At 31.3% G+C, this 14,190-nt stretch overlaps 2 protein-coding genes across 3 annotated transcripts in view; one reads left to right on the top strand and one right to left on the bottom strand.

Moving 5' to 3' along the window:
* LOC119835034 (potassium voltage-gated channel subfamily H member 8-like) overlaps positions 1–2,445 on the top strand; it is a 46,238-nt gene extending 43,793 nt beyond the window's left edge. For both annotated transcript variants that reach the window (XM_038359626.1, XM_038359625.1), the window contains exons 15-16: positions 310–456; positions 537–2,445. In XM_038359626.1, coding sequence (XP_038215554.1) covers positions 310–456; positions 537–1,013 — 624 coding nt within the window. In that variant the 3' untranslated portion in view covers positions 1,014–2,445. The remainder of the gene's footprint in view (positions 1–309; positions 457–536) is intronic.
* Positions 2,446–9,080: 6,635 nt separating this feature from the next.
* On the bottom strand, positions 9,081–13,380 carry LOC119834977 (NECAP-like protein CG9132). Its single transcript, XM_038359550.1, has 5 exons — positions 13,103–13,380; positions 12,823–13,028; positions 12,534–12,715; positions 11,288–11,469; positions 9,081–10,945 (listed from the first exon to the last, which is right to left on the bottom strand). Exons 1-5 carry the CDS (start codon positions 13,186–13,188, stop codon positions 10,888–10,890), a joined length of 714 nt encoding a protein of 237 aa, XP_038215478.1. The 5' UTR covers positions 13,189–13,380; the 3' UTR covers positions 9,081–10,887.
* Between the last annotated feature and the right edge of the window lie 810 nt (positions 13,381–14,190).

The raw sequence follows: 14,190 nt of genomic DNA, 5'->3' as shown, positions 1-14,190 counted from the left end.
TCGTAGAACCATGTTTATTCGTGCATTTCATTTTGGTGAACTTGGGTCTTTTAGTTACCAAACATGTGAGCTAACAGTATTTGGCATTTATTTTTATGTATACATTTGAATGCATTCGTATTTTATTTCATTTTCATTAATTTGTATGTTTTTTATACGTATAAGGTGCATACCTCATTGCAGTGATTTTGTAATTATTTTTGCACTACACACTTGTATGAATAAACTATATATTTAGTTGTAATTTTAATTTCCTTTCAACAATAACCCACATATGTTTTGCTAAACGTAATTTTGCTTTACAAACAGGTACGGAATGCAATCCAAGCTCTACAGGAGATGACGGGTCCCGTATGGCATGCCGCACATTCTAACCCTAACTTGCAGTGGAATGCTCCACCTAATCAACTAGCTCGCAGCTGCAGTCATCCGCCTGATGTGTTTTGTTGGGATCAGGTATTTATGTACCTATAATTAACACATTGTAAACGAATCGATAATTCTTCGCAAATGTTTTAAAATGTTTTGAATTACAGCAGGAAAGGCCAATAACTCCAGAGCGACCAAAAATAAATCGATGTACGCAAACGGACCCTTTTTTGAACTGCGTCACACAATACATAATGGAACATCCAGCCACCGTGATGCTTTTACTCGGCTTAGACCCCATGGCAAACTTAACACCGGTTATGGCTCCAGCTGTAGAGTATTACGACACACGAAGTCGACGACCCAGTGGCTTAGAGCAGATTATGGAATCTGAAAACGGAAGTCAATCTCCGTCCAGTACAACCAGTGAAAAAGCCGAACCGAATATTAGTCCCACTGGCAGCGCCAAGTGTATTAACACACAGCCAGAGGTAAAAAGACTATTTGACAAAGACTGTAAAGGTGCCAATATGAAAAGAAATAGGTATTCTGCTAGTGATATAAGTGAAGTGTCCGAACGATTGTTACCGACGAGAGCCTCCAATCAAAGCACTTACAGTCTCAAAAATAATTTTAACAGTTAAGATTATTTATTCCAATATGCTCATTAGTAGATAATTTCAAGTTAACTCTCAATGTTAGTTCAACAAATTTAATTGAAAGCTTCTATTTTTATAATATAGTGAAATATTCCTTTCAGTGAAATAAAATTTCATTTAATTCGTTTCAATAATTGTACATATCAGAAATCATATAAATAATTTCATTATTAGGTTAAAGTTGTTTATTTATCTAGTCACTGTTTAGATTATAGTCATTTAAATGTGTGATACGTAGCAGATGTTCTCCGCAGTGTGTTTTTCTTAAAATATTGCCATTAAATCTCTTTGTTCTTTTTTTAGTCGTGTTTTTCTCAACAAAGTATGTAATTAGATATTGATATAAGGTAAACAATGTTATTAGAGAGTAAAGTATTCCAACAGTCCTAAATTCAATTAAATTTTCTATTCTAAATACTAACGTGTCACGTTTCACCACAATGGGACCTTTAATACTTTCACAAAATCTATTTAAATTTCGAAATTTATATTTTCTTTGAAAATGATTATAACTCATCTGACAATACTTACCTATAACGTATATACGAATAAAAACGTGCCAAAAACTGTAGTAAAAAATATAGTCTTCCTTGAGCTCAATTCCATGAATATTATGAACATATATTGAAAAAAAAAGTTTTTTAAAGAGGTTTAGAATATAGAGTAATCAAAAAAAGCAAGTCAACGTAAATTCGTTTAATGTCTTCTTCCTGTTATAATGTGTAAAAATTACATTTGACAAGTAGTAGTGATTAAAATTAATCAAATATATCAAATATTACTCTAAAAATGATTAAGGATACCTACACATTTCTGACTTATCTCTTACAGTAAAACAAAAGGTTTCAAAGATTTAATGTATTTTAACTTATTATATAAGATTACATGCAATAATACTTATTTAGACAAATCGGCAAATAGGAATATGACAATGAAAAACAATATTTATGTCAATAATTTTATATCGAGGCATTGGTTGTGATATCTTTCATTTATGTATCTAACTACCACAGTAAATGAAATTAAACGTAAATTAATTTCGTACGAAATTGAAAGAACTCGATTTATAATTCTGTAGAGAGTAGTAATTACTCTGTGGCCATTGTGTTTAAGGAACCTTGGGTCAAAGTTTTAATTTTCCACTCTACAGTGGTCCGTGACATTTAAAAACCGATACTTATAGGCACAGGTACAATAGATACCTAAAGCAAAATCCCTACCTAAAAATGTGTTAATAATAAATCTTTGATAATAATTCTTTAAGAATGAAACGCTTACTAGTGTAAAATATGAATTATATGATAATGTGTATGATATACTCTGTATAGAGCCAATGAATGTGATATGTTGAGAAAATATTTAAGATACAGTGCCTAAATTTTTATTTATTTACTCGGTTTATTGTTCTTGAGATTTTATTCTTGTCTTAAATGAAGATAGGTAACTGCATATCTACTAACATATTTTTTGTACATACAATGAAATTAATGATTTTTCTCTCGTAGTACAAAGTATTAGTATTGTAAACTTGAATAAAGACAACTTGATGTTTCGCAACGTTCTTTTATTTCAATCTGTACCTCTATTATTTTATTTAAGTCATCATTTGAGAAAATATAAATTCATTAAAATAATCATATCGAAAATACGTATAGTGCAAAAAATAATTATTTGAATTTGATTTGACCAATGATTGGCGAAACATTACCTTAAAACTTCGAAGGTATTTTAGGTGTTGAAGGCTGATAACAACGGTATTTCATACGGTTTGTTTACCAAAAGTTAATAACTAAATCAAAAACTGTTTATGAAACTAGTTCAATTATATAAATCATACAATTTCTTTACTACTAAACTTATTCCTACTTTTATACCTATTGCCAATGGTTTTGCTTTCGCTACTAACTTTAGAGATAGCGCTCCGAAGTTATTACAAGTACTATTAACATGCGAACATGAGAATAATCAAACTTTGACTGACCATAGTCCCAATTTTCTTTGGAAATCTCGGTATTCTACGGCTATTCTAAATTTATATCTGACCTTTGAAAATTTTGGGATCATAAAAGTTTTAAGCTCTTCAAAATTGTGTAGGTGCTGAATGTACTTGTTAAAGTATAATAATAATAAGGTAACTACTACTAATAAAAAAAGTAATACTTCAGGGATTCCGATCACAGTCGTAGATAATATGTTTCTATATTACACATAAATTTTAAATTAAAACTGATTATTCGCGAGGTAAGTAGGTACTCGTTCTGTTGAATGATGGGATTAACTTGACTGTCTTCCCTTTAATTTTATTAACCTTTAGACTCACAATGTACTTACGTTAGGAAATAAGCAGTCGCAAGCAATTTATTAGATCGTACGACAAATACTATACTAGTAGTCATTCGTTAATATGTATACATAGCTACTAAAGCGAAATAAATGAAGAAGCATGACAAAAATATTAGAAATCTAACCTAATCTACCATAATAGAAAACCATTCAATAATATTTTGCTAGACCTATGCACAAATGTTTCTGCAATTCCAACAATTTAAATTTGTATTTAATTTTCCTTAAACAGGATATTTCCAAAGCATTTTATGTAAAAGTATCGATTTAACAATTTCTCCATTACTCATAACTTAGTAACGAGCCACGAACAACCCCCTCTGCTTGATATCTACACCCTAGACTGAGGACTCCGAGAACCGGTAGCTTGCGCCGCGAGGCGTGAAATGCAATTTTCCCCAGATGCACCGACCGAACGTACTCGCTAGTCGCCACGTTACTAAATTACTGGAGCGCATTTTTTAAACAAGCCCGTTTTTCTCAGTATTATGTCACTGATTTATTTATCATTCGCCGTTTGCTGGGTCATAAAGCAATAAAATAAAGCTACATATACGCTCCGCTACACATATAACCTCCTCATTTTTTGGGTATCGATTAAACTCTCGTGCAGTCTTCACACAAACCAAAAAACCGTATATAGAATTTGTTATTTAAATATCACCTAAAGGATTATTATACCTACGCAATTCATGTTACAACCTTGATAAAAGATAAAGGATAATTGACAGTGATGGGTGTGATAAGGGGAAAAGCGAAGCGTATAAAAGGGTATAAGGTGTGATTGTACTGTGGTTTTTTTGTGATAAGATAAAAATACGTATATCGTAATGAGATACCAACACTAAAATACCCAATTATTTGACCCTTTATTACAATATGGATCTTAAAATTTTTTATTTAATTTTTTTTAATAGATTGATTTTTCAATTGCTATAAATTGAGTTCAATCATAAGTTCATTATTCATTGGGTAGGCATTTATAGTTTACATAAACGAATATGATGTGAAGGTGGACAAATCATGAGGAAGTACTATAAAATATAAAAACATTGCTAATATATTCGCTTACCACGAAATTTAAAATGTCTGTAATCTATACAATTGATTTCAATTTTACAAATACCTCAAACTGAAGCTTTCTTCCCCTCCCAGTTTGAATATTAAGATTCTTTATAAAGTAAATAGTTCTATAATCGGCTAGTAAAATGAAGTTACGCCAATTTTAATACTGTTTTGGTGCAACGGTTTTCAGTGGCTAATATTAAAATCTTGCTTACTTCAAATCTTATTTAAGTCCCGTCGAGGCTCGTCGCTAGAAGCTCCTACTTTAATAATATCAATGTTGAAACCTAGAAGCAATAAATAATATATTAATGTTTCTCCTAGTTCGCATGAAATTTGCATATTATAAATATCTCTGCTAAATTACTCCTGTGTATTTAGTGTAGTCTTGGGATGTCAGGTTACGAGTTTTATGTTGTGAAAATAGAGACAACGATTTACAAAAATATATGTGTCTCTTTAACGTACTAGTACGTTGATATTAAACTGAATTATTCGATATAACTAACACGCTATAAACATTTTTTTTGGAAGCCGAACAGGCTTGGGCACGAATTGGGCGAACCCAAACCCCCGCAAAAAGCGACGTAAATAATAACATGTACTGTTAAATTTAATTTTTAGTTTATAAATAAGAAATTTTGAAAGAATAGAAAAAATCGATCACGAGGCGGGATTCGAACCTGCGTTTTTTGCTACGGTTAGGCAAAAAACATCATCACATCAACATGTACTGTGTTTTGTACTGTGAGTGGGGGAACCGGAGTCTCGTATCATTTACCTTATCCTTCCCAGTGTTTTCCTTTATTCCCTCCATCAGTCCTCCATTTACAGCAAACTTTTATCAATCAGGCGACCCCATGGACGTAGTATATAAACGAAACAATTGTAATAACGTAAAATAAACCACGTCGCATTCAGTTGGGCTTCATGTTGTGGATATTCTGAGCCGGGAGATTTAGCTATTATTAAGTGTCTCGTTCTTTCATCTTGCCAGCTTAAATATTCTGTGATACCAATGTAAATAAAAAATATTTTTTTCAAAATGTTTGGCTCCAATAACTCCGTCAAACGTTGTGTTTTATTTACAATAATTACGTAGCACGTGGCCCTGAAAAGAAGACTCCTCAGTAATATAATATTATCTAAGAGAATAGTTCTTATAATAAAAACGAACTAAAAATAGCTATAAGCTTTAGCTGCTTATGTCTAAGTTAATATGTACAGGGTTAAAAGAAATAAACAAACCTTGCCTTCAGCTATATAAAAATCCTCAATCCTGTCCATCGAGTAAATTCTTGAAGCAGTTTAAGGTATATATATACATATATCTCAAGTAAGCATTTAATCGGGAGAAAAATCCTATCACCCAAGCAAGCTCATACCCTGTCTGTATACCAAATTTCATCAAAATCCGTCCAGCATTTTCAGCGTGATTGACGGACTAACATCCAAACAAACAAACTTTCACATTTATAATATAAGTGTGATATAGTGTGATACAATCATTGTAGCGTAGGTAACTTCTAGTATAAATATCGTGTAAATAAGAGCCATCCAATATTAGATTCTGGAACCTTCAAATAAAACTTCTAAAATCCTAGGGTTAGAATCGAGGTTCGGAAATGTGGTTTGAATAATACTATTCAGAAGAACATCGTCTCGTATAGGTACATATAGTTCTAAGCATACTAAAAGATTAAATCGGATTAGTGAGATTTGCATACAATTCACCGTGTTTATTCCCGTCCCTTAATTTACCGCTTATAAAGCTCAGTAAAGATTAAACTGAGGAATTTAATAATTGAAAAGCATTTGATTGACAATTTTGATGTCATTTAGGAAAGCAAATAATGAATATGAAGTCTTTGCCCATGTACAGTTTGTAACGTATATTTTTATAAAATGATACTTTGATACTTATCAAAAAACATATCAATTTTATAAAATGTACAAAAATAGCACATGATGCTTTCATTTTCCCTTTTTTTTTAAATAATTTCCCTGTCTACCTATTAGCACTGTGTTTTTTTTTTTTTTTATGTCACAGTCGGCAATGGAGCTGGTGGGACGCCTGATGGTAAGCGCTACCACCGCCCATGAACATTTGTAGAGGCGTAAAGTCGATTACAAACCTTACGCCTCTACAAATGGATTGCCGACTTTAAATTGGTAAGGGATTAAGAAAGGATTGGCGAGAGGAATAAAGGAAAGGACTGGGAAGGGGAAGGAAAAGGATATGGGCCTCCGGCTCCCCCACTCACCGAACGAAACACAGCAGAACGCTATTTCACGCCGGTCTTCTGTGGAGGTGTGGTACTTCCCCGGTGCGAGCTGGCCCAATTCGTGCCGAAGCGTGCACGACTACCACATACAAAATGTGTGCATGAATTTCAAATCTATACCTATACATATATATTATAAAACAGCTACCAGACCATTAATGTTCATTAAAAATTTTATATTTGTTTGTAAGGTTGTTTGTACGACAATCATGTGCAAATTACTAGACAGGTTTTGACAATATTTTATATGGCATTAAATAATAATGTATATTAGGTTCAACTTGTAGGCTATATTTTATATACTATTGATAACTTAAAAGTTAGAAATATTGACCATTGTAATCCGGACCTATAGGTGAGGACTACATTTCAGTACAAAGACTTGATTAGGTAGAAATAATTTTTTAAACACAGAAAAATCCTATTTAATAAGTACTTTTAGTGATTTAAATCTTCTCCTCCAATAACATTTCAAAGATTGTCACATCTCGATCTAAATTTGTGGGTTATAATATCACTGGAAATCATCCTTCTACATCTAGTCCACTCTACTTCTTTGCCAGTAATGACATCCGCTTTTCACATTCATGTCTTCCGAGGAAACTCATTTCGACCAAGTAGGTAATTTCTCAAACATACATACTCATACGTACAAGAAACTCAACTCTCAGCCTTGTTCATTAAGATCTTAAACCTCTACAGCGCATTCATTACCGACATGAATTTTTTACTAAAAGGCCCTTGTAGGTATAAACGTAGGTTAAATGAAAATCCTCAACATAAAAAGCAAAGAAAGGTACGTTATTAATTTGTAAAATGGTTATTTTTTCGGAACTGTAGGTACCTACAGAATGTAGATGTGTTATTCTAGTGACTGGTAAATAAGCTACTTCAAAGTATCACCACAGATAACATAATACTATACTAGTATCACCAAGTTTCTTTCAGTGATATTCGCACAAATCCATTCATATTTTTTCGCATTTATTATATTAGCAGGAGTTGTAATAATTAGTAAGGTACCTCTACATACGTAATTCTCTTTTGTTTTTTATTACCGTCGTCCCACAAACAAAAGAAATTCTCAATTCGATTGTTTTATTTATTTTCTTATTCTATAACTTGATAATTTTTAAGACTGATGGGTAATTTTTGTCATTTGCCATTTAAGAATATAGACTCTATATCCCACGATCGTCGTGACCCTTTTTGTAGAAGTTTTTGAATTATAGGTCATAAATGATCCCTGCTTAGAGATCTAATATTGCATATATAATCTTCTCAATTCATATAATCTCAATGGGGCTGATTTATAATTTTTGAATACACATTTATCTATGCCAAATACCATCACTCCTCATATTAAAGTCAGAAGTAATTTAATTAAAGATAATTTAATATCCACTTCTATTCTAGTCTGAACTATAGCGAGTAGATAATTTGCTCGATTATGGTTGCTGTGTACTAAACTCAACATTATTGCTCTGTCTCGTATAATACCGATAAAACTATTACAAAACATAGACACAGAACACAGTAGGCACAAAAACGAACTATTCTTATAAACTTAACCTCGACATTTCGCAAAATAATAGCTTAGGTAGGTACTATTAAAATGCGCAAGGCACTTTCGCTTTCTTCACTTTTGATCCTCGTTAATGGAATTTCTGTGTCGCCCTTCTCAGTTTTCTGAAGCACATTAAACATAACAATCTCAATCTAATATAATCACGCAGGGGTTGAACGTATTAGGTGCTGAAACGTTTGTACTTACTCATTTTTATAATAAGTGAGTGTATCAGTTACACTCGCTGATTACTGATGGATTTTTCTTGATCATTAGCAATTTCGAAAAAAAAACTAATTTCAATTATAGATTAGTTATGGTATAATGCTCAAATGTGTTATTTGTATTGTGTAATAACTGAAAATTTAAAATGTAATCGAGATTGGCAGGTTTCTCTTATTTGCCCTTAGCCCAAACGGCGGGCATTAAATTTTATAAAACAAAAGAGTCTTTGTCGTGATGTAATTGAGCGTGTAGAAAGTAATTATAAATTGTATTTTGAAGAACCTACTATGAAAAATTCCTCTTCTTTCCTGCTGTTCAGATGCATAAAATAAAAATAAATATCTACAATTACAAAGTAAACAATACAATAATTATTCAAATGTTTCGTTTTTGAGAGAATCTTTTGTGATTTGAAAACATTACATGTATTATTATAGGTAGGTTATCATTAAGATATTGGTATATTGATATATTGGATCTTGAAAAACTTCTTCCATCTTTAATGATAGATCATTCAAGATTTGAAAATAAGAAATCAACAAAAAAGCTTAAATAAAAATGCCCAAGTTGTAACTGTTTTTGATTTATTTTTGTACATCGTCAAATAGAACACCAAGAACAGATCAACTTTATGTATGAAAATAAAGGATGTAGATACATAATATAAATAATCTTTATTCTTCACTTATCCGCTATTTACATAAATGTGTATCTGTGATCTGTTCTTTGTAACAATTATCATTTCAACGTTATGATTTAGAGCAAAAACAATCTACCACAGCTACCCTTTATAATTAAAAGATACTAACCCTCTTCATTTCTGACTACTTAAGTATTCGAATCAATCAAACCGACATTCCTAAAAATGATTGTAGTTCTCAACTCGCAGCGTATTTGCTTTTTCTAATATATCAATTAAAATAGAATGAACTGCACTACTACATATGACATATGGAGATTGTTAATTTTAATAGCACTAGAAAACGCCCAAACCTATTCTCTAAAGTATAGAAAGTAAACCAAAGTCAGAAATGTAGTGGTATATAGTAACTAAATAGTTAATAATTATTTAAGGTATGAGTAACACATCATATACAGATAAAGATTATATTACACACTATTGCATACATTTGTACACAATAACAAAATATGTATCTAATTGCTAATACTTTAACTATGCGATAATAGCCTATGAAGTAAGTGCCTGATGGTAAAAAACTGTGTATGACGCATTTACTAACGAATTAACAACATTCATCACATAAATGCTCAAATGATAACTAATGCGGTATCATTGGGCAAGAACAGCAACTAAATATTGATTCTCATTAGATAACTTTACTGGTATATAGCACACTCCACTCCATATAACTGCCAAATATATTAAAATTTAAAATCTACACATCAATGTTCTTCAAAAATATGTTATGAGTCAAAAGCTGCTATAGTTGACATTTTATCCAGAACCTCATAATTTCATATCAATAATCATGTTTCAATTTTCACATTGAGCCATCTTATACTTAGAGTTATGTTCTAAATCACACCAATACGATTAACAAAGTATGTTTTAAGTAGTACATACACTATGCAAGTTGCCAATGGTTAATAATTATTAGAGTACAATCGCGAATAATATTGCATTTTCACATTTTTTTAAATTTCTAGTTAGAAAGTGATAAGCCTAGACTCTAGAGATATGTAACAAAGGCAATATACTCGAAAATAATATATGAGAGCGCATTTTAACAGGTATAAGTTAAATAAAATATATTATTGAAGGCAATTTTAACACAACTACAAATGTTCAGATCAGAGATATTTAAGTGACAAAATATAATAAACAAATTGGCATTAAATTAAAAACTCCAATAGGGGGCTTAATGGCCAATAATTAATTGCACATGACAAAATGCATACCTTCATATGACTTCTTCAATACTCCTTTCTCATTCGGTATAAACTTCCTGCTAAACAATATTAAAGTTATAAGTAAACAAAAACACAAGTAGGTAGCCAATCCCTTAAATATAAAAAAAAACATGTTGATACAGTTGTCACTGTATAATGTAATAATTTTCAATGATATTGTCCTATTACAACTGACACATAAAGATGCCTTTTCAGATTTACAACGTAAGTAGTATAACATTTCAGTACCATTACATTTAGATTTGTTAAAATATACAATATAAATTCATATCAATAACACAAGACTCTAACAGCTGTTTGTGAAGAATTTTTAGATGACTGGAACTTCATTACATAATTATTATTTTTCAATTAAGTATAGAAACTGCAGCCTAATTGGTTAAGTAAATTATGTAAGTATTGTGCAACATCCTAAACAGCATACATGAACATTTTGATAACTTCAAAATTGAACCCAGTTTTGTTGATTTGCTGGGGTTGTTGGCTTTTGACTTGCACTTCTGAAATAAAAGAATAATGTTAAATGAACAAATGAATATGATATAATATAAAAAGATTAATAGTTTTGATTTAAACACCCAAAAAGTTAAAACTCTAACTTATTATTATTATTTTTTTAATTATATAATTAATTTAAATTAAGAAATATAAGTGTTAATATAAACAAAAATAGACACTGAAACTTATTGATCTAAATATTTGAAATATAAGCTTAAGTGACTATAAAATTATTTTTATTTAATAAAGCAATCTATTGAGTTGATTCAAACCACTTGGAGCTTTATATGCTAGATTTAAAAAAAAGTAATTATAATTTGTTTAATCAATATCTCACTACATACCCAGCAGAATTGAAATCACCCCACTCAGTGTTAGACCCAGTGGGATTCGCTGATGATGGAGTGGGCACATGTTGTGGTGAAGGTGGAGGTGGTAGTTTGGAACCACCCGGGGGCGGAGGTAACAAACCGCCACCAACACCCCCTGTGCGACGGGGTCTGCTTGTTTCACTGCCATCTTTCTTCTAAAATTATAAAATATAATCTATATTATTAAAATGAAGAGGTAAACTTTTTTTTTTGCTTGAGCTAATTTTATTTTGGGTAAGTCATGACATAAGAGACTAGAAAAATTATTATTGTTGTTTATAGCAACAAGCCTTCTTATTAAAATACATTCATTTTTAACTACTTAGAAGCTCTTCATTTGTGTTTTCTTCATTCACATTTTCACTATTTGTAAATTGAAAAATGCGACACAACTCCTATGTTTACAGTTACAATTTCTTTATTTGTGGATGTAGATAGTGTACAGTATATACAATGTACAAAACAAGATGGTACTTGTACCTAAAAAAAAGTATTTTGATATTTTTTGTCAATATTTGGGAAGTGGACTAATTCAAATATAAATAAAATAGACCTTATTACACAGTAGTGTAATGAGGTCGTTACTACATCAATGGAATAATGTCTTATTTAGAAGAGACAAAATGTTGATTTGAAGAAGATTTAAAAAACTGCCAAGCAGGTAAAATTTACTAAATTTTTAAACCATTATTATATAATCATTGCTAAACCATGTAAATTATTAAAATGGATGGTCATAAATTTCAATTTAACTGATCTTTTATTTGTAAGCTTTATTTAGTTTTGGTGTTGAGGAAAATACCTATAACCCCATATAGGGTAATATAAATAGGCTTACTATATAATTTACCATTACATATTCATGATTTCTGTATACATAGCAAATTTACAGAACATACACCATAAGAATAAAGAGCTTCTAGTGTGCATGCAAGCTTCAAAGTTCCTATGCAAGACTATATACAGATATTTAGTTTATCAACTGTTTCGCTATTATAGTATTTTATACCTATTAATATGATAAATGCAAGTAATTCTTTGTCTGTCTGTCTTTTTAATGCTCAAACCAGAGAACCATTAAGAATGAAATTTGCAGCCAGCCTTGTAGCAAATTTGAGAATCGAGAAAGGACATTAAACTTTTCTCCTTAGGCAAAGCTACAAGCATAATACTAGTTCAAAATAAAAAAAAAATAGGAAAAATAAGCTTATTGTCATACCGTAATTTTCATGTTAATTTTTATTGTTTCTCCATCCTTAAAACTGAGATCAAGGTGTTGCTGTTGCCCCTGGTCAGATTCTTGTTCTTTCCTCAAGTACTTGAAATGATCTTGAAGTGCAACATTAAGGTCAAAAGAATCTGATCTGTCTCCAAAACCAAGGCCAATGTAAGCACTACGACCTAAAAAATAATAAATTCATGATGTAACAGGACCATAAATTCTACTTGTGACTTCGTTTACTTAGCTTTGAAATAATAAGAATAATTTTCATGAAACTTTTCCTTACCATTATCATCTTGTATTTTCACAACAAAATACCTGGAGCTATCTGTCACAGACTCAAGAGCAACTCCAGGATATTTATCTATGGGACATTTCGCGAATAACTCGCCAGATGTTTTATCTTCCAACTTCATAATTAGCTCATCGCCTTTCGCTACCAACCGCATACGCCCCGTCCACTGAGGTTCTTGTAGGTTCCAATCAGCTGCCCTGAATTAAGCAATAGTTAGAAGTATTGTCATAAATTTATATTTTTAATAATTAAATATATATATAGTTATTACCTGTATCCTCTATTGGTAGTTCGAGGAGGTATTTTAAATACAAAAACTTCATTTTTAACAAGTAACACACTTTCATAAGTGTCCATTGTGTGTAGTTCAAATCGGTTGATTTAAGTTAATCGTTAAATGCTATTTGTTTTGAGTGGGAGTAACGTTGATAAATATAATTAATTTTTATTATTTATACTATATAGTAGATTAACGCAGACAAAATATAAAATATACGTGAGCCGTGACAAAATAAACGATCGACGATTGTGACGTTAGCTTATGATTGTAACTTGAGTTTGACAATTGACGGCGACGCGTTTGATGTCTATACATGTTATTTTTCCCACACGCGAATACATAAATTTTTGCGAGTGTGAAGTAAACGATAGGAAATCTCTAAGTACATACTCGGATATATATAGGTCCTATAGATAGATACGTAGCCGCCCTTGAAACAGCAATAGTATTTTCTTTTTTATTATTAACTAGCTGCTCCCAGCGGTTCCATCCGCACAAGTAAATGTCCCGTTGGGATATTGGGATAAAATGTTTCATATATGTTATTCCACTTGTCGAGCTATCTACGGACCTAATTTCTTTGCAATCGGTTCAGTAGTTTTAGCGTGAAAGAGTAACAAACATACACATATCCTTACAAACTTTCGAATTTATAGTATTAGTAGGCTAGGAAGTAGGATTAATAATATTAGTAGGATTATTGGTGATAAAATACTGATAAAAAATATAGTTTCAGCATATTAATCAATTGATTAATGTATATCTTACATATAAAATTCTCGTGTCACAATGTTAGTCTCTATACTCCTCCGAAACGGCTTGACCGATTCCTCTGAAATTTGGTAAGCATTATTCATCATTCATTCATTCATCAGCATTATTCATAATTGGGTAGGTCTGAGAATCGGCCAACGTCTATTTTTTATCCCGATATTCCTACGGGATACGGACTTACGCGGGTTAAACCGCGGGGCGCAGCTAGTTTGTTTATAAAGTTTTAAAAAAACATTTTTTATCTCAATATGTGTTTTTGTTACTTTCGTCTTTGATTGGAGAAATCTCACATAGATTGGTGACCC

This window comes from Zerene cesonia, chromosome 20 (assembly GCF_012273895.1).
Source record: "Zerene cesonia ecotype Mississippi chromosome 20, Zerene_cesonia_1.1, whole genome shotgun sequence".
NCBI classification, from domain to species: domain Eukaryota; kingdom Metazoa; phylum Arthropoda; class Insecta; order Lepidoptera; family Pieridae; genus Zerene; species Zerene cesonia.
The sequence above is the reverse complement of the archived record's forward strand: the minus strand, read 5'-3'. Positions and strand labels throughout refer to the sequence as shown.